Source organism: Mesoplodon bidens (genome assembly GCF_964165515.1).
Source record: "Mesoplodon bidens genome assembly, chromosome: 2".
Lineage (NCBI taxonomy): Eukaryota > Metazoa > Chordata > Mammalia > Artiodactyla > Ziphiidae > Mesoplodon > Mesoplodon bidens.
In genome coordinates this window covers 76,948,905-76,975,228 of record NC_138177.1, presented here as the reverse complement: position 1 = coordinate 76,975,228, position 26,324 = coordinate 76,948,905, and the positions used below count along the sequence as shown (strand labels likewise).

General features: G+C 40.5%; 2 protein-coding genes across 6 annotated transcripts in view; both read left to right on the top strand.

Moving 5' to 3' along the window:
* On the top strand, positions 1-168 carry CTXND2 (cortexin domain containing 2; the record flags this gene model as incomplete). Its single annotated transcript, XM_081225417.1, has 1 exon — positions 1-168. The coding sequence occupies one exon, from the start codon at positions 1-3 to the stop codon at positions 166-168; it is 168 nt and encodes a 55-aa protein (XP_081081543.1).
* Positions 169-10,863: 10,695 nt separating this feature from the next.
* The window catches only part of SETDB1 (SET domain bifurcated histone lysine methyltransferase 1), a 29,611-nt gene continuing 14,150 nt past the window's right edge, over positions 10,864-26,324 (top strand). Inside the window, exons 1-9 of one of the 5 annotated variants that reach the window (XM_081216760.1) lie at positions 10,864-11,007; positions 11,128-11,222; positions 12,140-12,410; positions 13,106-13,257; positions 22,719-22,753; positions 23,696-23,795; positions 24,550-24,675; positions 24,843-25,044; positions 25,724-25,797. In XM_081216760.1, coding sequence (XP_081072886.1) covers positions 12,151-12,410; positions 13,106-13,257; positions 22,719-22,753; positions 23,696-23,795; positions 24,550-24,675; positions 24,843-25,044; positions 25,724-25,797 — 949 coding nt within the window. In that variant the 5' untranslated portion in view covers positions 10,864-11,007; positions 11,128-11,222; positions 12,140-12,150. Of the gene's footprint in view, positions 11,008-11,056; positions 11,223-11,406; positions 11,497-12,139; positions 12,411-13,105; positions 13,258-22,718; positions 22,754-23,695; positions 23,796-24,549; positions 24,676-24,842; positions 25,045-25,723; positions 25,798-26,324 lie in introns of those variants that run through there. The other 4 variants (XM_081216763.1, XM_081216764.1, XM_081216761.1 and 1 more) reach the window with 4 other exon arrangements.

Sequence of the window (26,324 nt, the reverse complement as noted above, 5' to 3'; positions counted from 1 at the left end):
ATGGATGATTCAAGCCTGTCCAGCAGTGTTGATGTAGACAAAGGCTTTGCCATTGCCTTTGTTCTTCTTCTTTTTTTGTTCCTAATGGTGATGATTTTTCGGTGTGCCAAGTTGGTGAAGAATCCCTATGAGGCCAGCTCCACAACCACAGAACCATCTCTGAGCTGAACTATGAAAAAGCCTGGTAGACCTCCCTTCACAGGAGATTTGAAATCTTTTATACAGACATTTATGAAACAGACTTTTTATTATTTCACCTCCCTATTTCTCAGCCTTCTCACTCTTGCATTCCACAATAGGCACATGAGGTTAAGTTGAGAATAATAACAAGGATGAAACACAAGCCAGTCTGTGTTGTTCCTATTCAGGGAAATAGTTACCAAAGTGGGACAGAGACAGGTTGAACTTATTGATTAAAATAAGGCCATGGCCCAGCAATCCCACTACTGGGCATATACCCTGAGAAAACCATAATTCAAAAAGAGACATGTACCAAAATGTTCATTGCAGCTCTATTCACAATAGCCCGGAGCTGGAAACAACCTAAGTGTCCATCATCGGATGAATGGATAAAGAAGATGTGGCACATATATACAATGGAATATTACTCAGCCATAAAAAGAAACGAAACTGAGCTATTTGTAATGAGGTGGATAGACCTAGAGTCTGTCATACAGAGTGAAGTTAGTCAGAAAGAGAAAGACAAATACCGTATGCTAACACATATATACGGAATTTAAAAAAAAAATGTCATGAAGAACCTAGGGGCAAAACGGGAATGAAGACGCAGACCTACTTGAGAATGGACTTGAGGATATGGGGAGGGGGAAGGGTGGGCTGTGACAAGGCGAAAGAGAGGCATGGACGTGTATACACTACCAAACGTCAGGTAGATAGATAGTGGGAAGCAGCCGCAGAGCACAGGGAGATCAGCTCGGTGCTTTGTGACCGCCTGGAGGGGTGGGATGGGGAGGGTGGGAGGGAGGGAGATGCATGAGGGAAGGGATGTGGGAACAGATGTATATGTATGACTGATTCACTTTGTTATAAAGCAGAAACTAATTAAAAAAATGAATAAATAAACTTAAAAAAAAATGGATAACCAGTGGACCTACTGTATAGCACAGGGGACTCTGCTCAATGTTATGTGGCAGCCTGGATGGGAGGGGAGTTTGGGGGAGAATGGGTACATGCATATGTATAGCCGAGTCCCTTTGCTGTGCATCTGAAACTATCACAACATTGTTAATCGGCTATACTCCAACATAAAATAAAAAGTAAAAAAAAAAAAAAAAAAAAAAAAAAAAAAAAAAAATAAGGCCATGGGTTTCAATCCTCCAGTATCTAATATTCTTAAGATAAGAAAGTTGGCCATAATTTTATGAGGTAATGTAATATAATATCATGATGCTTGGTAAGGTGCATCTAAAACTGGAAGCCCTCCTAGAGGTGGCCCTAGGAAGTACCTTCAGTTATGCAAATATAAGGGCAGCAGGAACCTTATAAGATAAGAGTCTTACAGGACCTTTTTAGTGTGTGAGGTTTTATAAAAGGTGATGCCCCGGGGCTTCCCTGGTGGCACAGTGGTTGAGAATCTGCCTGCCAGTGCAGAGGACGCGGGTTCAAGCCCTGGTCCGGTAAGATCCCACATGCCGGGGAGCAACTAAGCCATGCGCCACAACTACTGAGCTTGCACTCTAGAGCCCGCAAGCCACAACTACTGAACCGGCAAGCCACAACTACTGAACCCGCATGCCACAACTACTGAAGCCCATGCGCCTAGAGCCCAAGCTCCTCAACAAGAGAAGCCACCACAATGAGAAGCCCGCGCACCACAACGGAGAGTAGCCTCCGCTCGCCACAACTAGAGAAAGACCGTGCGCAGCAACGAAGACCCAACGCAGCCAAAAAAAGAAAAAAAAAAAAGCTGATGCCCTTCTCAAGCAGGCAGAGCTCTGTGGTAGAGGGGAACAAATTTGCCTTGGGTTAGCCCCTTAATCTCCCTCAGCCTACGTTTCCTCATTTACTCATTTATAAAATAACGTCTAGTGGGTTGAAAAGAGGTCCTCAAAATGATATGTCCATGTCCCTACCCCTGAAATCTATGAATGTGAACTTATTTGGATAAAGGGTCTTTGAAAATGGAAAGTTAAGGACCTCAAGATGAACTCAACCTGGATTAGTGGGGTGAGCCCCAAATCCAATGACAAGTGTCTTTATAAAAGACAGAGGAGAAGACACAGAGAGAGAGAGATGAAAAGGTCATCTGAATATGAGAGCAGAGGTTGGAGTTCTGCAATCACAGCTAAAGAATCCTTGCTGGGAGCCATCAGAAGCTGGAAGAGGCAAGGAAGTATTCTCCCCAGATCCTTTTCAGGGAGTGCAGCCCTGCCAACACCTTGATTTTGGACTTCTAGGCTCCAGAACTCTGAGACAAAATTCTATTGTTTTAAGCCACCTAGTTTGTGATAATTTGTTATGGCAGTCACAGGAAGTTAATATATAATACATGATGATGATGATGATAAGTGTCACAATCAGCATCCCAGGGACCTTTTAAGAGAAAAGAGAAGGAAATCATAATGCCTACTCTCCAAAGTCTGAAGTTAACGGAAATTTGGTAGAGTGAACTAGGGCTAACCGGCAGGAAAGTCTGTAAGAGAATTCATTAGAAGGAAAGGAGGCATCTAGGCCACTGACTAAGGCTCAACACAGGTTTGGCTGAAGAGAATTGGTTCTAGCACAGTAAATAATAGAGATTAAAGCTCTCAAGTCCAGCCAGGCTGGCCAAATGTTCTAGGCAACAGTGACCTCGCACGGGAATGTGAACTAAGAGAGTCGTAACCTTGGAATCTAAGTGTGGGGCATCACTTGGGCTTGTGTAGGGACTTGTACCAGCATGCAGTCACTTCAGAGGAGACTTGTATCCTTGGGACCATGCTGGACCAGGCTTTAGCAGCAATACGAAATGGTATGGAGACATAACTCTAGCTATGCACTGTTACAGAGACTTGATAATTGTCTGTGTTCCTGATTCCTGGAAGCAGGACTGCCCCCCTGCTTGGCCTGAGTAAATGCTCAGGATTATTTGAAAATGGAGGCAGGGAAACTGGAATCTTCCACTGGAGATACTAGACTTTGCCTTCACCAGAACAGATGGTGCTGTATTGGTTAAACTGGAGAAAGAGAGAAAGAGATGATTGTACCCTTATTGGATGAAAAGAAATTCAGGGCAAGGTGCAGGTCAGGGTAAAATGAAAGCAGATTAAGATTGAAGTAGTACTTGAGGGTTACATGTGTTCCCCTCCAGAAGCTCAGAAATTAACCTTTTCTCCACCTTCTAAAATAAAATGCAAGACAAACACATGGTTAATGGGAGCATCCATATATAGTCACTAGAGAGTGACAGGTTTGACTGTTATCCTACTTTCTCCAGTAACCTATCCAAGGAAAAAAAAAGTGCATCAGTCAGAAGAAATGGATCATATGTGGAAGCAGAGAAAGAGGAGCAACCCAAGGCAAAGTCACACAGGACCAGTGTGAATGCTGTTCAGGAAAGAAGGCAATTAGCCACTGGACAGCTGATTATTTCTAGGCTTAGTAGCCAGATAGTCCTTGGTGTGGAAATTCAGGGAGCTGCAGCCCACAGACCTTGGGTCTGTCTGGTTTTATTGCCCACATTATCTCTGTTAATCTGGTGTCCTTAAACATTCCTTTCACTTACCTTAGACTGGCGGCTTAGAAATCCAGTGGGTCTGCAAAGAAGTTTTATTGGGCCAGACCCCCTCCAGTGTAATCTACAAAGCGTGTGTGGTTGTGTGTTGGGTTTTATATTTGCTTTTTGAGTTGACATTTTAAAATTATTATTGTAAAAGTAACAAATGCACATGATAAAAAAAATTTTTTTTCAATCATTACCTAAGGATAAAAATGCAGAAAGTTCCTAGACATTGCTTTGTTTCCCAATCCTTCTTTCTAGAGGTAACTGCAATTAAGGTAGTTTGTTTTTGCATGTATGTGTATCTTTCCAGACATTCTTCTTTTCCTTTTATTTTTAAAGTAATATTTTTGAATAAAGTATTTTCATGTTTCAAAATTCAAAAGGTATAAAATGGTGTACTGTAAAAACTCTTACTCTCACTCTTGTCCCCCACCCTTCCATTTGCCCTCTTCAGAGACAACCAGTGTTAATTTCTTAGGTATCCATCCAGTGATATTTTATGTATATGTATAAAAATGTATATTTTTACTATTATTTAACAACTAATGGCATGGTGTATACCATGTTCTGCACTTGTTTTTCTCATTTAATAAAGTATCTTGAAGATCACTTCATATTAATACACAAAGAGATTCCTTAGCCTTTTTTAAAAAACACAGCTGAAAAGTATGCTCCTGTCGGTGTGCCATAGTTTGTTTAACCAACCCTTGCTGATGAAAATTTATTTTGCTTTTAAATATTTTGTTATTTCAAACAATGTTGTAGAAGATAATTTAGCACTGTATGTCATTTCAAAGGTATGTGTTTTAATTCCTAGAATTTGAATTGCTGATTCAGAGTATTGCAGAATTTACAAATTTTTTGAATTAGTTGTCAATATTCAAAACTCAGAAGCTTTCATAAAAAAATATGGGTTTTTAAGTTCCCTTGAAAAATTGGAGATCTGGCAGCATTGTGTGTGTCACACAGGACAAAAATTAGCTAGACCTAAATATCATCAACTGCTCCCTGTAGGTGAGACACGTATTTCCCAGGTGACCACAGTCCTCACTCACCCCATTTTGCTCCTTTACAATACTTTCCTGATGCCTGAAACCCTCTGAGTTTTTAATCCCTATGTTCCTTTGTTTTGATTCTGAGATCACCAGTAACCTTCAGATTATGATCTAATTTCCCCCAAGTCTGTCTCCAGGGAAAGGATCATTTGGCATTCCAAGATTCTGGACCCCATACTATGATTTCTCATGATCAAGGACTAAGTAGCATATGGTTGTGATTTTTCAACGTATCACAATAGATTACAGGAGTGAATATGCTGAGCACACCAACATGAGCATTCCAATTGATGTATCAGTTATTTATTACTTCATATTATTAAGCTGACAATAAGCTGTCTACTTCAATAATTTGTAAATTTTAATAATGTGAGTCATTTATATCAGGGCCTCATCATCTCTGACAAGAGTTAGTCTTCAATACTTAAAAAAAACGAAGCCAGAGCTTGGCTCCCTAAATATTGCCCTGGAAAGGATTATACAGCTCAAACTTGCCTTTCCTATTGTGCTTCTCAAATTTTAGTGAGCAAACAAATTACTTGGAGGTCTCATTAAAATTCAGATTCTGATTCAGTGCATCCGGAGTGGGGCCAGAGATTTAGGTTCTCTAGCAGGCTCCCTGATTGCATGTTTAGCAACAAGTCCTTAGAAGACACTTCCCTGAGTCCCACTGCTGATCTACTGAACTGATCACTTCACCTCCTCAGGGCAATGAAGAAATCAGACTGGAATGTGATGCTCCAAATAGCTCCTGTTTCTCTTCAACATCCCCATTCCTCATTTCCACCCCCAGCCCACCCACACACACATCAGAAAGCTGAACGAATCTAACTAATAGAAACATAATCAGGGCAGAGCAAAGATTTCCCTTTAATCATCACACATTACAGAGCACCGCATGTACGGGGCAATATGTCAGTTGCTAGGGGAAACAAAGATGATTAAGATAGGAACTCAGCCTTGAGATGACCTCAAACCAGCAGAGGAAACACACATACACAGATAACAGACAAGTGGAAAGGAACTAAGGTAACAGAAGAACAGAGGCAAGAGTTAATTCTGCAGGGGGTAAACGATGGTCTAGAACAATGATTCTTTTTTTTGGGCTGTGTTGGGGCCTTGTTGCTGCGCATAGGCTTTCTCTAATTGCAGTGATCAGGGCCTACTCTTCCTTGTGGTGCGCGCGCTTCTCATTGTGGTGGCTTCTTTTGTTGCGGAGTACAGACTCCAGGTGTGCAGGCTTCAGTAGTTGTGGCTCACAGGCTCAGTAGTTGTGGCATGCGGGCTCTAGAGCGCAGGCTCAGTCGTTGTGGAGCACGGGCTTAGTTGCTCTGCGGCATGTGGGATCTTCCCGGACCATGGATTGAACCCGTGTCTCCTGCATTGGCAGGCAGATTCTTAACCACTGTGCCACCAGGGAAGTGCCTAGAACAATGATTCTTAAACTCTGGTCCCAGTACCAATGGCATGGGCATCAAGTGGGAAAATTTTAGACATGCAAATTCTCAGGCTCCACCCAGACCTATTCCAAGTGTGGTGTGGGGACAGCAATCTGTGGTTTAACAAGCCCTCCAGGTGATTCTGATACATACTAAAGTTTGACAACTGCTGGTCTATGAAAACTTCACAGAGAAGACATTTGAGTTGGGCCTTAGAGAATTAATATTTCACCAACAGAAAGGGAAGGGTCATTCCAGGAGATAGATCACGGTAAACAGAAGTATGAAGATATAAAAGTTAAATGGGCGCTCCTCCCCTCGCGGTAGGTGCCCGCCCCGAGCGGCAGAGCGCGTGCGCATGCGGCCCCACGCCGCAGCCGATCCCGCCCGCCGCACCACGCACCCTAGCAGTCAGTGGGTGAGCTGGGCTGGGAGTCGCGGAGGTCACCGTGGGGAGGCGGGGCGGGGGCAGCATGGCAGCCTCCTTACGGCTCCGTGGAGCCGCCTCCGGCCTCCGGTACTGGAGCCGCCGGCAGCAACCGGCAGTGGCCAGCCTTGCAGCGGTGTGTTCTAGGTCAATGGCTTCTAAGACTCCAGTTGGATTCATTGGAGTAGGCAACATGGGGAATCCAATGGCAAAAAATCTCATGAAACATGGCTATCCACTCATTATATATGATGTGTTCCCTGATGCATGCAAAGAGTTTCTAGATGCAGGTGAACAGGTAGTGTCTTCCCCAGCAGATGTAGCTGAAAAAGCTGACAGAATTATTACAATGTTGCCCACCAGCATCAATGCAATAGAAGCTTATTCTGGAGCAAATGGAATTCTAAAAAAAGTGAAGAAAGGCTCACTATTAATAGATTCCAGTACTATTGATCCTATGGTTTCGAAAAAATTGGCCAAAGAAGTTGAGAAAATGGGAGCAGTTTTCATGGATGCCCCTGTTTCTGGTGGTAAGTGGTAGCTAAAATATATGCACATCTATTCTGTTTGTCATAAGTAACAGTTATGATTTTGTGCTACCCAAGATATATCTAGTTATTTTTAGAGCTATTGCAGCTTCTCAATTTCCTCATTAAAAATAAAAACAAATAAACACACAAAAAAGTTAAATGCAGGGGCTTCCCTGGTGGCGCAGTGGTTGAGAGTCCACCTGCTGATGCAGGGGACACGGGTTCGTGCCCTGGTCAGGGAGGATCCCACATTGCCGCAGAGCGGCTGGGCCTGTGAGCCATGGCTGCTGAGCCTGCACGTCCGGAGCCTGTGCTCCACAACGGGAGAGGCCACAGCGGTGAGAGGCCTGCGTACCGCAAAAAAAAACCCCAAAAAACAAACAAAAAAAAGTGAAATGCATAAACTTGTTGGGTAAATAGCATATAATCAGGAGTGTGAAAGGAGAAATGGGAAACACGGCCAGAGAGGTAAATTGGGGCCAAATTATGAAGCCTCAAATTTTATACTGTAAAGTTTAAACATAAAGAACACAGTTTTAAAGCAGGGGAGTGACATGATCAGAGCTACTGATAGAACTGATCTACAATAAGGCCTATCAATTAGGAGACTATTTTGTCCTGGCAAGAAATAAGATCTAGGGGACTTCCCTGGTGGTCCAGTGGTTAAAACTCTAGGCTTCCAATGCAGGGGAGTGGATTCAATCCCTGGTTGGGGAACTAAGATCCCACATGCTACGTGGTGTGGCCAAAAAAAAATAGAAAGAAAGAAGAACAAAATAAAGGCAGTAGAATAGGAAAAGAAAGGAGGGAAAAGATATAAAAAGCATTCATAAGCTAGGATGAACAAGCTGTATTGTATAAAGGTTTAAAACCACAAGCTGTAAGGCCAAACTGCCATGCTCTGACACTTTTTAACTTTGTGGCTTTGGGAAATTTATTTAATTCTGTGCCTCAGTTTTCTCATCCATAAAAAAAGAGACAATAATATATACAATGGAATGTTATTCTCCCATAAAAATGGATGAAATCTTGCCATTTGAGACAATATGAATGGACCTGAGGGCATAATGCTAAGTGAAGTAATTCAGACAGAGAAAGACAAATACTGTATAGTCTCATTTATATGTGGAATCTTAAAAAAAAAAAAAAGACCACCAAAAACCAATTTATACAGAGAACAAATTGATGGTTTCCAGAGATGGCGGGGGGTGGGGGGTTGGTTAGGTGAAATGGGTGAAGGGAGTTGAAAGGTACAAACTTCTAGTTATAAAATAAAGAAGTCATGGTGATGTAATATACAGCATGGCTACTATAGTTAATAATACTGTATTGCATATTTGAAAGTTGCTAAGAAAAAAAACCGTAAAATTTCTCACCACAAGAAAAAATTATGTATGGTAGCATGTTAACTAGAATTATTGTGGTGATCATTTTGCAATATACACAAATATCAAAAAAATTATTTGATACACCTGGAACTAACATAATGTTGTAAATCAATTATACCTCAGTTTTAAAATTTTAATTTAAAAAAGGAGACAATAATAATAGTTCCTACCTCATAGGATTATTGTGAGGATTAAATTAATGACCGTAAAGTGCTTAGAACAGTGCCTGGTATGAAGTAAACACTCAATAGATATCGTGTGTGTGTGTGTGTGTGTGTGTGTTTTATAAGGAGTAATATGTCTAAAATTTCTAGCTCAGGTTAGAAAATAATACGATCATGAGGTGAGTCTGGAATATTCTGAATTTCAAATATCTAGAGGAGACATTTACTTCTCTGTACCTCAATTCCTGGTGTCTTAACAATTAGAAATAGGCACTTAGCCTGGTCCCAGGAAACTGGTGGGCAGGTGATTTGAGCATAGGCGAAAGTGTGGTTACCAGGAGAGGATTTTAAAAACTCTGATGATCCTGGATGCTCAGGCCCTTTTTCCAGTCTTACAGAGCAGGTTCTGGGGACTTCACTGGTGGTCCAGTGGTTAACACTCCAGGCTTCCAATGCTGGGGACACGGGTTCCATCCCTAGCTGGGGAACTAAGATCCCACATGCATGCGGCACAGCCAAAAAAAAAAAAAAAGGAAGGACGTTCTGGTTTATACTTTTTAAATGAAGTTAGATGCAGTTAGTGTAAATATAGCTGAACAAATTAAAGCAATAATGAGAGTCTGTGGTAGTCAATAGTGCTGATTCATCAAATACATCTGCTTCTCCCTCCTGCCAGAGATGAGACGTGACTGTTCTTCCTGGCCCCCTTGTGTTTGGGTAGGGCCTTATGACTCATTCAAGCCAATGAGTTGAAAATTAAAGTGTCCTGAGTCACTGTAATTGCCAACGTGAGACCCTCTAGTGTTCTCTCCTTTTGGCAGGGCAGCTCATCAGCCTGGGTTTCTGAGTAGCTATCATGAGCAGAGCTCCACTGTCAACTTTCTAGAGATGATTATGTGGTGTGAGCAGTAATATGTGTTTCTGTTTTAAGCTTTTGAGTTGTTTCTGCACATAGCATAGTCTGTCCTGATACAGATACTATTTAAACACATATCAAATTCTTAAAAACTAAACAGTTACCAGGGACTTCCCTGGTGATGCAGTGGATAGGACTCTGTGCTCCCAGTGCAGGGAGGCTGGGTTCAATCCCTGGTCAGGGAGCTAGATCCCACATGCATGCAGCAGCTAAGAGTTCGCATGCCACAACTAAGGAGCCCACCTGCTGCAACTAAGACCTGGTGCAACCAAATAAATAAATAAATATTTTAAATAAATAAATAGGGCTTCCCTGGTGGCGCAGTGGTTGAAAGTCCGCCTGCCGATGCAGGGGACGCGGGTTCGTGCCCCGGTCCGGGAGGATCCCACATGCCGCAGAGTGGCTGGGCCCGTGAGCCATGGCCGCTGAGCCTGCGCGTCCGGAGCCTGTGCTCCGCAACGGGAGAGGCCACAACAGTGAGAGGCCCGCGTACCAAAATAAATAAATAAATAAATAAATAAATAAATAGTTAACAAATAGTCCTAATGAGGGTGTGGGGAAAAGAGATACTTTCACAGATTTGCTAGTGGAAGTAAAAATTGTTTCAACCTTTTGAAATGTAATTTGATAGCAGATCCTAATAAAAATGGGAGAAAGTACATTTTTTTTTACTCAGATTCCATTCTGGGGAATCTCTTTCACAGAAATTAAAGTACTACTGCAAACGGATGTTAATGTTTATTGTTGAGTTATTTGTAGTGCCTAAAAATTGAAAACAATCTAAATTCCTAAATATGGTTTAGCCATATTATGAAATATTATGCAACTGTTAAAAAGACAACTTTTGTCCTTTTTATTGACTTCATGTGATGTCCACATGTTAAATGAAAACAAAACATTAAAAAATCCACATGTTTGACCTTGTACACCCAAGCCTAGAAAAGTAAGCTGTTTTTTCTCAAAGGAGCAGGGATCGTTAAGTGATGGGGTGGAGAGGAAATTTTCATATTTTTCTTATTACATCTTAATATTCGACTTGTTACAATTTGTACAACTTACGTAATAAAACAAACTCAAGTAAAAGTGAGAAACAATTCTAACCCTAAGAGTGTTTGCCAACTGAGCCTTTACACAATAAACTTAGTATTGCTGCCACCGGTTGGGGGTGGTGGAAGAGGCGGAGCTTCTGTAATATACTCTAGGCCACGCCCACTTTACCCGACCGGTCGTTTCTCACGTGTGCCCTGGAAGGCTCTGCCTCGACGCATGCGTACTCGCCTGAGTTTGCCCAGCCTTTGAGGGGCGCCCTGCACCTTTGGGTTTGACCCCGTTAGGCTACCGTCGCGGCGACCGGAACGGCACCTCAGGTTTGCTTCCGGCGTCTTTTTTTTTTTTTTTTTTTTTTTTTTTTTGCTTCCCCTTCCCTCCCTCACGCTTCTTCCCCTCCCCCTGCTCCCTTTTCCCTTTGGTTTCGTTCTTTCCTACAGAGGCCGACCCCTGAGTCGTGAGTCTGGGCTCTGGTTGGTGAGAAAGAGCCATCATAGCTGGAAGCTGGGAGGTGTGGGAAATACTGTTAATTGAGGTATTTGGAGACCAAGGGCTTGTATGGAATGTTTTGTTTGTGGTAGGAGGTCGGGCGAGGGTGGGAAGGAGGTCTTCCCCGGTAGACTAGCGGGGGCGGGGTTGAGCTGGGTTTGCGGGTGGGTGGGACGCACCCCTAAAATGGATAGCGCGGGGGTGGGGCGGTGTGTGGGCCAAAGAAAAATGGAGGCAGTGAGAACTGGCGCTGAGGTCGCACGGCATTATGGCATCAGTTTTGCTTTAACCGTTTGATAAAAAAAGCAGTTAACGCCAATGTGAGTTGTATGTGGGAGTATTTGAATTGTCGATTTTAAGTAGCCACGTTTTATTCCCAAATTGCTTTATTTCCTTTTACTTTGGGGAAACCTCTTTGCTGCAAGCTTTTCTGTCCTTAAGTATTATACTTTTCAAAAAGGAAATTTCCACACAAAAACAAAGTAATGTAAGGGGGAAAGTAATTAAAGAGAAAACAACGAATTAGGGAGTTGTAGACCAAACCCTCCCCTCCAGGTGGGGAGTATTTGTTCAAATTAGGCAGAGCGTGCAAACAAAGATTTATCTCATTAGTCAGTTAAAGAACACAGGCCACAGAAATATCTTCCTCAATAAATTGGTTCTCTTCAGTTTCCTAAAACATTATTTTCGGTAGCTCCCTGTTGCATAATATATGTCTTCCGTGCCCTCTCAAACTTTTGCATTTTATTCAGGCCTATAGTCTATAGCCTACAGGAGATGAGAACTCTACAAAATCTCAGCTTCAGATACTGGAGAATGGGGAAAGAGTACATAGAATTAAACCTAACTACGTATATTTGAGTAACAAGTAGCGGAGTAGGAATGAGTTTTATTAGGGGACTGAAATTCTCTATTGCAGTCATAATAACTCCAAAAGTAATTCTAGTTTCCTGCTCCATGTAGAGGACAACAGTATGTCCTCCCTCCCTGGGTGCATTGGTTTGGATGCAGCAACAGCTGCAGTGGAGTCTGAAGAGATTGCAGAGCTGCAACAAGCAGTGGTTGAGGAGCTGGGTATCTCTATGGAGGAACTTCGGCAGTTCATTGATGAAGAACTGGAAAAGATGGACTGTATACAGCAGCGCAAGAAGCAACTAGCAGAGTTGGAGACGTGGGTAATACAGAAGGAATCCGAGGTGGCCCATGTTGACCAGCTGTTTGATGATGCATCCAGGTAAGAACCACATAGGAAACAGGAGGAAATCTACCAATTGGCAGACATTTTTAAAGTAGTATAATTGTTCACGACATTGTGCACTTTGTACTTTAGAAGGTACAGATATGTAGAACCTTACTCTTCCTCAAGGGTTAAGGGCCATAATCTGACCTCACAACCACCCATATAATATAATATTCATCTATCAGAGGCTAATATGCTCAACAGTAGGGGAGTCCAAGTCTTGACTCCCTTCCCCTTCTTTATACTTCACTCTACTTCAGAGCAATTGTTTTGTTTTCTTAGTAGAATCATCTAGGGAGTGCATATTATAAAAACTTGCTGTTTTATGTAACTGCGAAGCTTTAATAAGTTCCTAGAGCCCTGTTTCTACTCCTAACCCCCCAGAAGATTTGTTTCTCCTGCCCTAGTTGTCACTTAGAACATATTTTCAAATAACAACAAGGTAAATAATGAGGTAAGGTTGAAAGGACCGTGCTTTGGGCTTATTCTGGGTTTTTGAAGAACTAGTCTGGAAACTACTATTTAAACATTTTTCTATGGGATAAGCATTTAAAATTCAAAACAGAGACACTTTGGAATATGGCCTGTTTAAATAGAGGTCAGTGTATACTGAAATACATATAAATTCTAATAGCTTTTACACTTGTTTCTGCTGGCTTTGACCTTTTCTACGTGTGTTCCAATATTAGGGCAGTGACTAATTGTGAGTCTTTGGTGAAGGACTTTTACTCCAAACTGGGACTACAGTACCGGGACAGTAGTTCTGAAGATGAAGCTTCCCGGCCTACAGAAATAATTGAGATTCCTGATGAAGACGATGATGTCCTCAGTATTGATTCAGGTAAGAGATGAGGCTATGGACAGGAAAGTCTCAGGATTAAAATTGAAACGTGGGAAGATGAGCAAATAGAAGATAAAAGAGAGGAGAAACCATTCTTACTAACTCCATATTCCTAACTGTTGGACTTGTCTGTTACAGAAAAAAAATAGAAGATTGTTAGTATTGATATCATAGATTTTCACTTCTTGCTACTTCCTGATTGAATTATTCTCCTTTCCCCATTCTATGTAACCTGTATTCTGAATTCCCTTGCTTTTCTTTATAGGTGGCATTAACACCTATGTATATATCTCAAAACAGATTATTTGGTTTTGTCTATTCTTTAACAGTTTTTTGTTTGTTTGTTTTTAGTTTATTAATTTATTTTTGGCTGCGTTGGGTCTTCGTTGCTGCGCACGGGCTTTCTCTAGTTGCGGCGAGCGGGAGCTACTCTTTGTTGTGGTGTGCGGGCTTCTCATTGTGGTGGCTTTTCTGTGTTGCAGAGCACAGGCTCTAGGCACACGGGCTTCAGTAGTTGTTACACACGGGCTCAGTAGTTGTGTCTCGCAGGCTGTAGAGCGCAGGCTCAGTAGTTGTGGCGCACGGGCTTGGTTGCCCCGTGGCACTTGGGATCTCCCCGGACCAGGAATCAAACCCTTGTCTCCTGCATTGGCAGGTGGATTCTTAACCACTGTGCCACCAGGAAAGTCCCTGGTGTGTAAGTCTTAATGTCCACATTATGTTTCATGTCTGTTGGATACTCCATTTAGGAGTGGAATTGGTAAGTCTTAGGTAAGTGTATGTTTGAGTTTTTAAGAAACCGCTATTGTGTTTTCCAAAGTGGCCTTATCATTTTACATTCCCACTAGCAAAGTGGGATTGTAGCTTTTTTTTTTTTTTGGCCACGCTGCGTGACTTGTGGGATCTGTTCTCCAACCAGGGACTGAACCCAGGCCACAGCAGCGAAAGCCGGAATCCTAACCATTAGGCCACTAGGGGACTCCCTCACACTGTGATTGTAGTTTGCATGTTCCTAAAGACATTGAGCATCTTTTCACATACTTATTTGCCATTTATATATGTTCTTTGAGGAAATATCTATTCAAATCGTTTTGCCTTTTAAAAAAAATTGGGTTGTCTTTTTATTATTGACTTTTCTAAGTCAATATATATAAGTCTTCTGACTTATTATACTTTAGGTACAATTCATTTATCAGATCTATTTTACAAACATTTCCCCAGATGTGGTCTTTTCACTTTCTTAATGGTGTCTTTTGAAGAATAAAAATTCTTAACGTAAGAGCTTAGGGTAGTTGGTTGGTTTGTTTTGCTTATGGCTATCCAGTTGTTCCACCACCATTGGTTGAAAAGACTCTTCTTTTGGTATCCTTGTCAAAAATCAGCTGGCTATATGTTGTATTTGAGGGTCACATTGAACTAAATGTTTATTTTTATACCAGCACCACACTGTCTTAATTACTGTAGCTTTACAGTAAGTATTAAAATCACTTAGTGAAAGTCCTCCAAATTCATTTGTATTTCATATATAATCCAAATAAATTTTAGCATCAGCTTATCAGTTTCCTAGAAGTTCTTTGTGGCTCCCTTAGGATTTTCTATACATTAGACCATGCTGTCTGCAAATAGTCATTTTACTTCTTCCTTTCTAATCTAGATGTCTTGTGTTTTTCCCTTGCCTTATTATGCTTGCTAGAACCTCCAGTATGATGTTGAAAAAAGAGCAGACATCCTTTTCTTGTTCCTGATTTTATCAGGGAAGCATTTTATGTTTAGTCATTAATTATGATGTGAGCTGTAGGTATCCTTTATCAGGTTGAGAGAAGTTGCTTCTATTCCTAGTTTGCTGAGAGTTTTTAAAATAGCTGGATTCGATTTCAGATTTTGTCAGCTACTTTTTCTCTGTTGTCCTCAGGTGATCATATGGCTTTTGTCCTTTATCCTATTAATAGGATATATTACAATAATTATTTGTTATATGTTAAACCAATCTTTTGTTCCTGGAATAACTCTCCCATCCCCACCTCCCACTTCGTCTTAGTGTATAATCCTTTTTATATGTTGCTGTATTGGATTTGCAAATGTTTAAAAAATTTTTGCACATATGTTTGAGGGCTATTGGTTTGTAGTTTTATTGTGATGTCTTTGCCTTTGGTAGCAGGGTAATATGGGCCTTATAAGATGAGTTGGGATGTGTTCCTTCCTCTGAGTTGTATGGCATAGTATTATTTCTTCCTTAAATGTTTGATAAATTAAGCAATGAGACCATCTTGGCCTGGACTTTTCTTCGTGGAAAGATTTTTTTAAGGAAGCTTTTTAGTTTGGAATCATTTTAGATTTATGGAAAAATTGCAAAGGTAATAGAGAGTTCCTGCATACCTTTCACCAGTTTCTTCTAATGTTAATGTTACCATGGTATATATTGGTCAAAACTAAGAAACAAACATTGGTACATTACTTTTATCTAAACTCCAGACTTTATTCAATTTCTGGACTTTTTTCTGTTCCAGGATCCAATCCAGGATATCACATTGAATTTATCATGGGAAGATAAATCACTAATCCATTTTCTTTACCTGATATATCTATTTTAATATAATCACTAATCCATTTTCTTTACCTGAAATATCTATTTAGATTTTCTATTTCTTCTCAAGTTGATTTTGTTCATTTGTGTCTTTCTAGGAATTTGTTCACTATATCAGAGTTGTCTAAATTATTGCCATAAAGTTGTTCATAGTATTCCCTTATGATCCTTTTAAATTTCTATAGGTTCTGTAGTGATGTCCCTTTCATACCTGATATTGGTTATTTAGATCTCTTTTTTTTCTTGATTAGTCTAGATACAGGTTTATCAATTTTTGTTCTTTTACAAGGAACCAGTATTGGGGATTCATTGATTTATTTTTGCTGCTGTTTCTCTGTTTTCTGTTTCATCGATTTCTACTCTGATCTCTATTTTCTTCCTTCCACTTTTTTTGGGTTTGATTTGCTCTTCTTTTTCTAGTTTCTTAAAGTCAAAGCTGAGACTATTGACTTTAGACCTTTCTTCCTTTCTAATATAAACATTTAAAGCTATAAATTTCTCTCTGAGCATTGCTTTGCTGCATCTCATAAATTTTTATATGTTGAATTTTCATTTTCATGTAACTCATAAATTTTAATTTCCTTTGTGATTTTTTTCTTTGACCTTGGGTTTCATTTTTAACCAGGCACTCTTGGGTCCTTTTTGCATATGCATATTTTAGCAGTCACCCAGAAATGTATAGAGAATTTATCTAAGCCTGTCTGTGACTCTCTCATTTTCAGGATCTCCTCGTTAAATTTACTGGTTTGCTGTTTACCCTAAACAAGAGCTACAACCTCGAATTAGCAAATCTGCTTGTTATGGCTAGCACCTCAGTGATAAAGCTACAGTTTTTGCCCACCAAGCTAGAGGTGGAGCAGGGATGAGAGCTGCCCCAGGCAAGAGATACATAGACTCCCACCTTTGTTACCAGAAGCTTTAGCAGTTTTTCAGGGATACTTATCAATCTATTGTTTGCCTTTCAAATTTCCAGTGTCCTAAAATGATTTTTAAAAATTTTTTGGCTGCATTGGATCTTCGTTGCTGCACACAGACTTTCTCTAGTTGCAGCAAGCAGGGGCTCCTCTTCATTGCGGTGCATGGGCTTCTCACTGTGGTGGCTTCTCTTGTTGCAGAGCACGAGCACTAGGCTTACAGGCTTCAGTAGTTGCAGTGCATGGGCTCAGTAGTTGTGGCTTGCGGGCTCTAGAGCTCAGGCCCAGTAGTTGTGGTGCACGGGCTTAGTTGCTCTGCGACATGTGGGATCTTCCCGGACCAGGGATCAATCCCATGCATTGGCAAGGGGATTCTTAACCACTGCACCACCAGGGAAGTCCTGAAATGATTGCTTTTGACAATTTTGTCCAGTTTTATACTTGTTTTCTGCATAGGGGGATTGTCCAATTTTGTCACATCACTATTAGCAGAAGTGCTGTAGTTTTGCCTATTTTTGAACTGTATAAATGGAATCTCCTATTTTTGAACTGTATAAATGGAATCTTAGACACTGTATGTGTTCTTCAAAGACATCTTCAACATCATGCTGATGTGTGATGCTTGGTTCAGTTGCTACTGCAGTATGGTATTCCATTATGTGAATATGCCACAGTTTATCTAGTCTCCGAACAGTTGACATTTCATTTGTTTTCAGTTTTTTTGCAATTGTAAATAATGCCCTAAATAGTCTTGTAGATGATTCTTGACGCACGTGTGCAAGAATCTTTTTAAGATATCCTAGGGTACTGTAAGAGTGGAGTTGCTAGTTCTTAAAATATGGAATTTTCAACCTTGCTGGATAATTAGTGACCAAACAGCTTTCCAAAGTGGTTGTGCCAATTTATATTTATACCACCAGTGGCTGAGAGTGGCCTGTGTTCCACATCCTTTTTTTTTTTTTTTTTTGCGGTACGTGGGCCTCTCACTGTTGTGGCCTCTCCCGTTGCGGAGCACAGGCTCCGGATGCGCAGGCTCAGCAGCCATGGCTCACGGGCCCAGCCGCTCTGCGGCATGTGGGATCTTTCCGGACCGGGGCACGAACCCGCGTCCCCCACATCAGCAGGCGGACTCTCAACTGCTGCGCCACCAGGGCAGCCCTGTTCCACATCCTTGACAACACTTAACACTCTCATTTTAAAATTTGATTTCCCTGCCTACAGATGAACTTGGGAATCTTTTCATGTGTTTGTGAGTCATCTGTAGGTTTTCTTTGTTATGTCTGTTCATGTATCTTGCTCATTTGCTGAACTGTTTTTTTTTAATTCATAGGAAGTCTACCTATTATTCCTGTAATTATAATTACTAATCCTTTGCAGTTATAAAATGCACATATCACTCCAAACATGTTTTGTCTTTACTTTTTATGTTATTTGTTAATAAACAGAAGTTCTAACGTTAACATTTTCTTTTATGGTCATTGCTTTTTATATCCTTACTGCCCTGAGTCTATAAAGATCTTCTTTTACATTGCCTTTGAAAGTTTCATAGTTTTGTCTTTCACATTTATGTCTTAATTCCAAGTGGAATTTATTTTTTGTGTAATATACAAGGTATTTTCTTTTTTTCATATTGTTCTTAAACAGTTTTCCAGCACCATTATTGAAATGCGTCCCCTCCTATTGATTTACCTATTGCCTACTCTACCATAAATTATTTCCATATATTTGTGTGGGTTTGTTTCTGGACTTTCTGTTCTGTTTCACTGGTCTTCATTTCCTCCTGTTTCAACTCTGTAGAGCCTATCACTGTGGCTTTATAATATCTTTTAACTCTAGTAACCTCAGTTTCTTGTTCATCTTCATAGATGTCTTGGTTCTTTTTCACCTGTTGTGCTTATATTTATATTTGAGAGTTAGCTTGTCATGTTCCCCACTTCCCCCCCACCAATAAAAACCCCCAAACCATTGACGTTATCACAAGATCAATTTAGGAATAGTTGATAATTTCATAGTATTTGACTCTCCTATACAAAGATCATTTATGTAGTCCTTAACATTTTTCAGGAGGGTTGATTAATTTTCTCCACGGAAAGCTTGCACGTCTTTTGTCAGATTTATTCCCAACTACCATTTTCAGTAGCCACAAAAAATATCTTTTTTAATAAAATACATTTCCAACTAGTTGCTGCTGGTATATAGACATGCAGTTGACTTTTGCATATAGATTTTTGTATCTGGCAATCTTATTAAATTTTTATTTCTGTGATTTCATTTAAGTTTTCTATGTAGACTGTCATCTGAAAATAATTGCAGTTTTTCCTCCTTTCCTATACTTATGGCAGATAAGTCTTGTTTTTCTTGTCATATTTCACCAGCTAAGACCTTTATTATAATGTTAAATGGGAGTGATGATGATGACAAGGACTTCCTTGTCTTGTGGCTTGTTTGGTGGTTTTTTTTGGTTGTTTTGTTTTTGATAGGTAAGAAGTGGATTTATTTAGAGAGAAACACACTCCACAGACAGAGTGTGGGCCATCTCAGAAGGCAAGAGCAGCCCTTGTGGCTTGTTGTAAAGGGCATGTTTTCATCTTATACTATTAAGGCTGATTGCTTGTTACAGGTTTTCGAAGATGTCATTTGTCAGGTAATAGAACTTGTCCCGTATTCTTAGTTTGCTGGGAGTTTTTATCATGAGTAGATGTTGATTTTATTGAACATACCTTATATATCTAGTAAAATTATTATGTGGATATTTTTCTTTAAATCACTAAATTTTCCAACCTTATAGTCCTTGGATGACTCCAACTAAATATATCTTTTTTAAACATTTCTGGATTTGTTGTGCTGATATTTAGGATTTTTGCATCTTCACTTTTATAACAGAGATAGGCCTATATATATATATATATATTTTTTTTTTTTTGGTACTACCCTTCTGTGATTTTAATATTGAGATTTTGGTGGCCTTGTAGAATGGAATAGGCAGTATTTCTTCTTTTTTTGGGAAGTGTTTGCAAAATTGGAATTATGTATCCCTTGAGTGTTTGATAGAATTTGCCTGTGAAGCCATCTAGGTATCTATTTACTTTGTGCAAAGCTTTTCTATTTCTTTGAGTCAGATTTGGTAACTTGTAATTTTCTAGTAATTTATATTTTTTCTTAAGTATTCAATTTATTGGTGTAAAGTTTCTGCTTATATTTTTAGCAAAGCTGGACATTTAATTCAGACCTTTCGTACAGATGACTATACTCCCTCATGCTCCCTCTGTCCTGTTTTTCATGTCTTAACTTGGTGACTTAGAGCTCTGGAGATGACTGATGGTAATGGTTGCACAGTGACATGAATGTACTTAATACCACTGAACTGTGCACTTAAAAATGGTTAAGATGGTAAATTCTGTGTTATGTGTATTTTGCCACAATAAAAAAAATTGGGGGAAAAAAGAATCAGATTTGTAGGTCCTGATAGGGAATACTTTCCTAGTTATTTTAAGTGTGGAGATAAAAAACAACATAAAAACTGCATGAAGGGGACTTCCCTGGTGGTCCAGTGGTTAAGAATACGCCTTCCAATGCAGGGGATGCAGGTTCAATCCCTGGTTGGGGAACTAAGATCCCACATGCCGTGGGGCAGCTAAGCCTGTGCACCTCAACCAGAGAGCCCACGTGCTGCAAACTACAGAGCCCACGAGCTCTAGAGCATGCACGCTCTGGAGCCTGTGCACCACAACTAGAGAATCCCGTGTGCTGCAACGAAGAGCCCACGCACTGTAACGAAAGATCCTGCATGCCACAACAAAGATCCCGCGTGCTGCAGCTAAGACCCGATGCAGCCAAAAATAAAAACAAAAAAACTGCATGTTGGGACTTCCCTGATGGCACAGTGGTTAAGAATCTGCCTGCCAATGCAGAGGACACGGGTTCGAGCCCTGGTCCAGTAAGATCCCACATGCCATGGAGCAACTAAGCCCATGCGCCACAACTCCTGAGCCTGTGCTCTAGAGCCCGCAAGCCACAACTGCTGAGCCTGTGTGCCACAGCTACTGAAGCCCGCACACCTAAAGCCCATGCTCCACAACAAGAGAAGTCATTGCAATGAGAAACCCGCGCACTGCAACAAAGAGTAGCCCCCGCTTGCCACAAATAGAGAATTGGTCAGGGAACTAAGATCCCACAAGCCGTGTGATGTGGCCAAAAATAAAAAAATAAATTATGTGAAATGTGAAGCCTAGTATTTTCCAGAATGTATAAAGAACTCTTACAACTCAAGAATAAAAAGACAAATGACCCAGTTAAAAATGGGCAAAAGATTTGAATAGATATTTCTTCAAAGAAGATGTGAAAATGACCAATAAGTATATGAAAAGATGTTCAACATCATTAGTTGTTAAGGAAATGCAAGTCAAAATTACTTTATACTTATTAGGATAGCTGTAGTTAAAAAGATAGACAGTAATAAGTGTTGACAAGGATGTGGAGGAATTGGAACCCTCTAAATTGCTGGTGGGAATGTAAAATGGTACAGCCAGTTTGGACAAATCTTTCAGTTCCTCAAAAGGTTAAACCTTATGGCCTAGCAATTCCACTCCTAGCCATATACCCAAGAGAAATGAGAACATATGCCCACATAAAAACTGATACTCAAATGTGCCTATCAACATTATTCCTAACAGCCAAAAAGCAGAAACAACCCAAATGTCCATCAACTGATGAATGGATAAATAAAATATGTCATAGCCATACAATGGAATATTATTCAATCATATAAAGGAATGAAGTTCTGATAAATGTTGCAACATAGATGAATCTGATATGATACACCACATATAATATGACTCCGTTTATATGAAATATCCAGAATAGGCAAATCCATAGAGACACAAAGTAGATTAATGGTTGCTGGGGGTTGTGGGAAGGGTGGAATGGGGAGTGAGTGCTAGTGGGTATTTTCATCACTCCGAAAAGAAACCCCATACTCATTAGTGGGGTTTCTTTTCAGGGTGATGAAAATGTTCTAGAATTAGATAGTGGTAGTGGTTGTACAACCTTGTGAATACACTAAAAACCACTGAATTAAACATTTTAAATGGGTAAATTTCTTGGTATGTGAATTATACCTTATTTTTAAGAATTTTTTAGTAAAATTTAAAGTTCATTTCACGTGCTTAGTAGCCAAATTTTAACATATTAGACAGTGTAGATACAGAACATGTTTATCATGGCAGGAGGTTCTGTTGGACAGCAGTACTCAAGAAGAAACATTTTTGCTTATTTCACTGACTGTATTTCACTTTTCAAATCATTCAAATAACCCATAAATAAATTATTGTTATAAGAATTCAAATATTTGGGCTTCCCTGGTGGCGCCGTGGTTAAGAGTCCACCTGCCAATGCAGGGGACATGGGTTCGAGCCCTGGTCTGGGAAGATCCCACATGCCGTGGAGCAACTAAGCCCATGTGCCACAACGGCTGAGCCTGTGCTCTGGAGCCCGCGAGCCACAACTACTGAGCCCGTGTGCCACAACTACTGAAGCCCAAGCACCTAGAGCCTGTGCTCCTCAACAAGAGAAGCCACCACAATGAGAAGCCCATACACTGCAACGAAGAGTAGCCCCCGCTCGCCGCAACTAGAGAAAGGCCGCGCACAGCAACGAAGACCCAACGCAGCCAAAAAATAAAAATAAATAAATTTAAAAAAAGAGAATTCAAATATTTGAAAACCCCAAATCCCACAGAATATCACCTGTCCCAGTACTTTATCCCCAGGTAAGCACTGTTACCTATTTGCTGTGTATCTTTCTGAATGCTTTTGGTACTTTCACATAGATATGTATATCTATATCTAGTTTTCAGTTGTTATCAATAATGTTTCCATGGTAATCCTGTTAAGTAGCTTAGTTCTTGATTTCTTGGAAATTCTTATGTGTAAGTCCCTTACACTCAGAGTTTTTCTCATCTGTAGGTGATGCTGGGAGCAGAACTCCAAAAGACCAGAAGGTAAGTTGGGATGGGTAAGAGAAGGGTGAGAGATAAGAATATGCAAATGGGAGAAACTTTTGGCCTGACCATTCGGTCAGTTCAGCTATCGGCATATAATCATTCACCCTGCATAATCAGCCCTATGGGTTGCAGTTCTCTAATAGGTGTTAAAAGAATGCAGAAGTTTCTTAATAGATGCATGCACTGAGTGCTATATGAATGTAGAATTTGGCAGTTAAATTAATCAAGGATAGTTTCCTAAAGCTGATTTCTGAACCAGATTTGTAAGAAAGGGCAGGTTTTGCCTGATAAAGTAACTATAAGCTTCTAAACATAACTCATTCTATTTTGCTTTTTAAAAGACAAGTTCTTATTCTCGAGAACTGGTGCTACATATATACAAAGGAGTATTACTCAGCCATAAAAAGAAATGAAATTGAGTTATTTGTAGTGAGGTGGGTGGACCTAGAGTCTGTCATACAGAGTGAAGTAAGTCAGAAAGAGAAAAACAAAAACTGCATGCCAACACATATATATGGAATCTAAAAAAAAAAAATGGTTCTGATGAACCTAGGGGCAGGACAGGAATAAAGACGCAGATGTAGAGAATGGACGTGAGGACACAGGGAGGGGGAAGGGTAAACTGGGATGAAGTGAGAGAGTGGCATGGACATATATACACTACCAAATGTAAAACAGATAGCTAGTGGGAAGCAGCTGCATCGCACAGGGAGATCAGCTTGGTGCTTTGTGACCACCTGGTGGGGGGGGATAGGGAGGGTGGGAGGGAGACGCAAGAGGGAGAGGATATGGCGATATATGTATACCTATAGCTGATTCACTTTGTTGTACAGCAGAAACTAGCACTACATTGTAAAGCAATTATATTCCAATAAAGATGTTAAAAAAGAACCGGTGCTACTATTTTAAAACTTGTGTCCCTCATCCCCTTCCTTACAGCTCCGTGAAGCTATGGCTGCCTTAAGAAAGTCAGCTCAAGATGTCCAGAAGTTCATGGATGCTGTCAACAAGAAGAGCAGTTCCCAGGATCTACACAAAGGTTAGAGTCAGGAGGCACCTCGGTGTAGGTGCAGGCGTGAAATCCTACAAAGAGATTTCATGGATAACTGGCTTTGTTTTAGCATTTCAGAATCCTTCTCCACCTCTGTTTGGTTCTTTTAATACCACAGATTTTCCTTGCTGTCTGCTTGTCTTTTCACCCCCTGCTGAACAGCTTACGGGATCTTAGTTCCCCAACCAGGTATTGAACCTAGGCCCACGGCAGTGAAAGTGCAGAGTCCTAACCACTGGACCACCGGGGAAGTCCCTTGGCTTAAGTCTTTTGTCTGCTGGTTTTCTACTGTGTGATGGCTTTGTCCAAATACCTTTTTAGCTCCATGCTCATGATTTCTTCTTCCAGATGAAGGTTAAAGAGAAGAGAGTAACTCAAACCCTTAAAAAGAGGTCTGAGGGAAGCTTTGTAGAGTGTGGCTGTTAAGAGATCCCTCCCAGGAAAATGTTTTATAAAATGCTACATGTCATTTAATGAGTGGTAATTAATATTATTAGTAAGGAGTTGGAAATTTTGGTTAAAGTGAGATGGTCTTGAGTTACATGTGAATTTCAATTCAAGTTTTTCCTGTTAGCATAAACAGTTGATTCGGCTGTGTCATATTTCTGCCCTTGGCCAACAGAGCAGTAAAAGTGGCCAAGGATCAAAAGATTACCCCACTTGCCCCAATAACCCAGTACTCTCTTTATTTTTCCATTCTTTCCCCAGTCTATGCCATATCTTCTTTATGCTTTCTTCCTAGGAACCTTGAGTCAAATGTCTGGAGAATTAAGTAAAGATGGTGACCTGGTAGTTAGCATGCGCATTCTGGGCAAGAAGAGAACTAAGACGTGGCACAAAGGCACCCTTATTGCCATCCAGACGGTTGGTATGTTCAAGCTAGAGGAAGAACTAATGAAAGACAACCTGCAGGTCTCCAATGCTGATTGCTTCTTTTCCCCATAGCCTTGCCTTTTGTCTCTCACATAGCAACCAGGATTCACACAGAAACTGATGGTTTTTTAAATTTTTTGTTTATCTTTCCCTTTTACTCAGGGCCAGGAAAGAAGTACAAGGTGAAATTTGACAACAAAGGAAAGAGTCTTCTATCAGGGAACCATATTGCCTATGATTACCACCCTCCTGCTGACAAGCTGTATGTGGGCAGTCGAGTAGTGGCCAAATACAAAGATGGGAATCAGGTCTGGCTCTACGCTGGCATTGTAGCTGAGACACCAAACGTCAAAAACAAGCTCAGGTACCTGGACAGAGGATTGTAAAGAGAGTGGGAGCCGGGAGCACAGCACCTGCCCTGTTCAAGCCACAGTCCAGATCTCACAATTAGCTTTTGTGTTCTTAGTCCCCAGTGGCCAGAAACTTTCTTTTCCATGGAGTCATGTGGATGATTCTTTCTCGCTCCCCCCCAGCCACCCTTTTTTCTCCTTTTCTCAAGGAGAAAACTAGGTAGGGGAGAATAATTCAGATTGATTAATGGTTAGGTGGAATAGAGAATTCATATAGAAGGAAGAAATGGAGACTAAATGTTTTTCAGCAGTGTAGGAATCCGACAGTGTAATGAGAATAAATAGCTTTTGGCAAAGTGGGGATATGTTGGTTAGATTAAGGGAGAATTCTAATATTCTTTTCCATTATGGTTTATCACAAGATATTAAATATAGTTCCTTGTGCCATACAGTAGGACCTTATTGTTTATCCATTCTATATGTAATAGTTTGCATCTGCTAACCTAAGGGAGAATTCTTAACTCTTGGGGTGGGAAGAGAGAACAGTAGGAAGAAAGTAGTGCACCAAACATCTTCCCCTGGAGTGTGTCCTGTTTGTGATCCAGAGGCGTGGAAGCTATGATAGGATAATTCCTGTCGGTCATGTTAAATATCATAACCCCCAATCTTTCTACCATCACTCTTTCCTTACAGGTTTCTCATTTTCTTTGATGATGGCTACGCTTCCTATGTTACACAGTCTGAACTGTATCCCATTTGCCGGCCACGTGAGTGTCCCTCCTTTCTTCCTTAGTTCTATCCATTTCCTCCTCTACCTTGTATTTCTTCTTAAGACAACCAATTAAAAGGCCCTAATGTTTTTGGTGCTTTAGTCTCAAAGAGGATACGTTTGATTAATGTCCTTTGAGAGTTACAGTTTTATTTGCTCATCTCTAGTGCTGGGTCTTTGCAGCCAAGGAGTCAGACACTAGAAGATGATGACTGACCTTGAGTGGATGCTCATATTGTAGATGTCTTTTGATTTCATTTCTGAGTGATTTAGGTTTGAGAAGATATTACTTCTTTCCTAGTTTCATGCTTAATCTAACATTTGTATAAATCTGTAGTCTGCATAGTGCTTTCATAGCACTTTCTCATGGTGCTTTCTACAGAAGCTGTATTAGATGGGGGCTTCGTAGTGTCCTCTATACTTGTGACTCTGGCTTGGGAGAGACTCTTAACAGAAGCAACTGTTTTTTTTTTTTTTGCGGTAGGCGGGCCTCTCACTGTTGTGGCCTCTCCCCCTGCAGAGCAC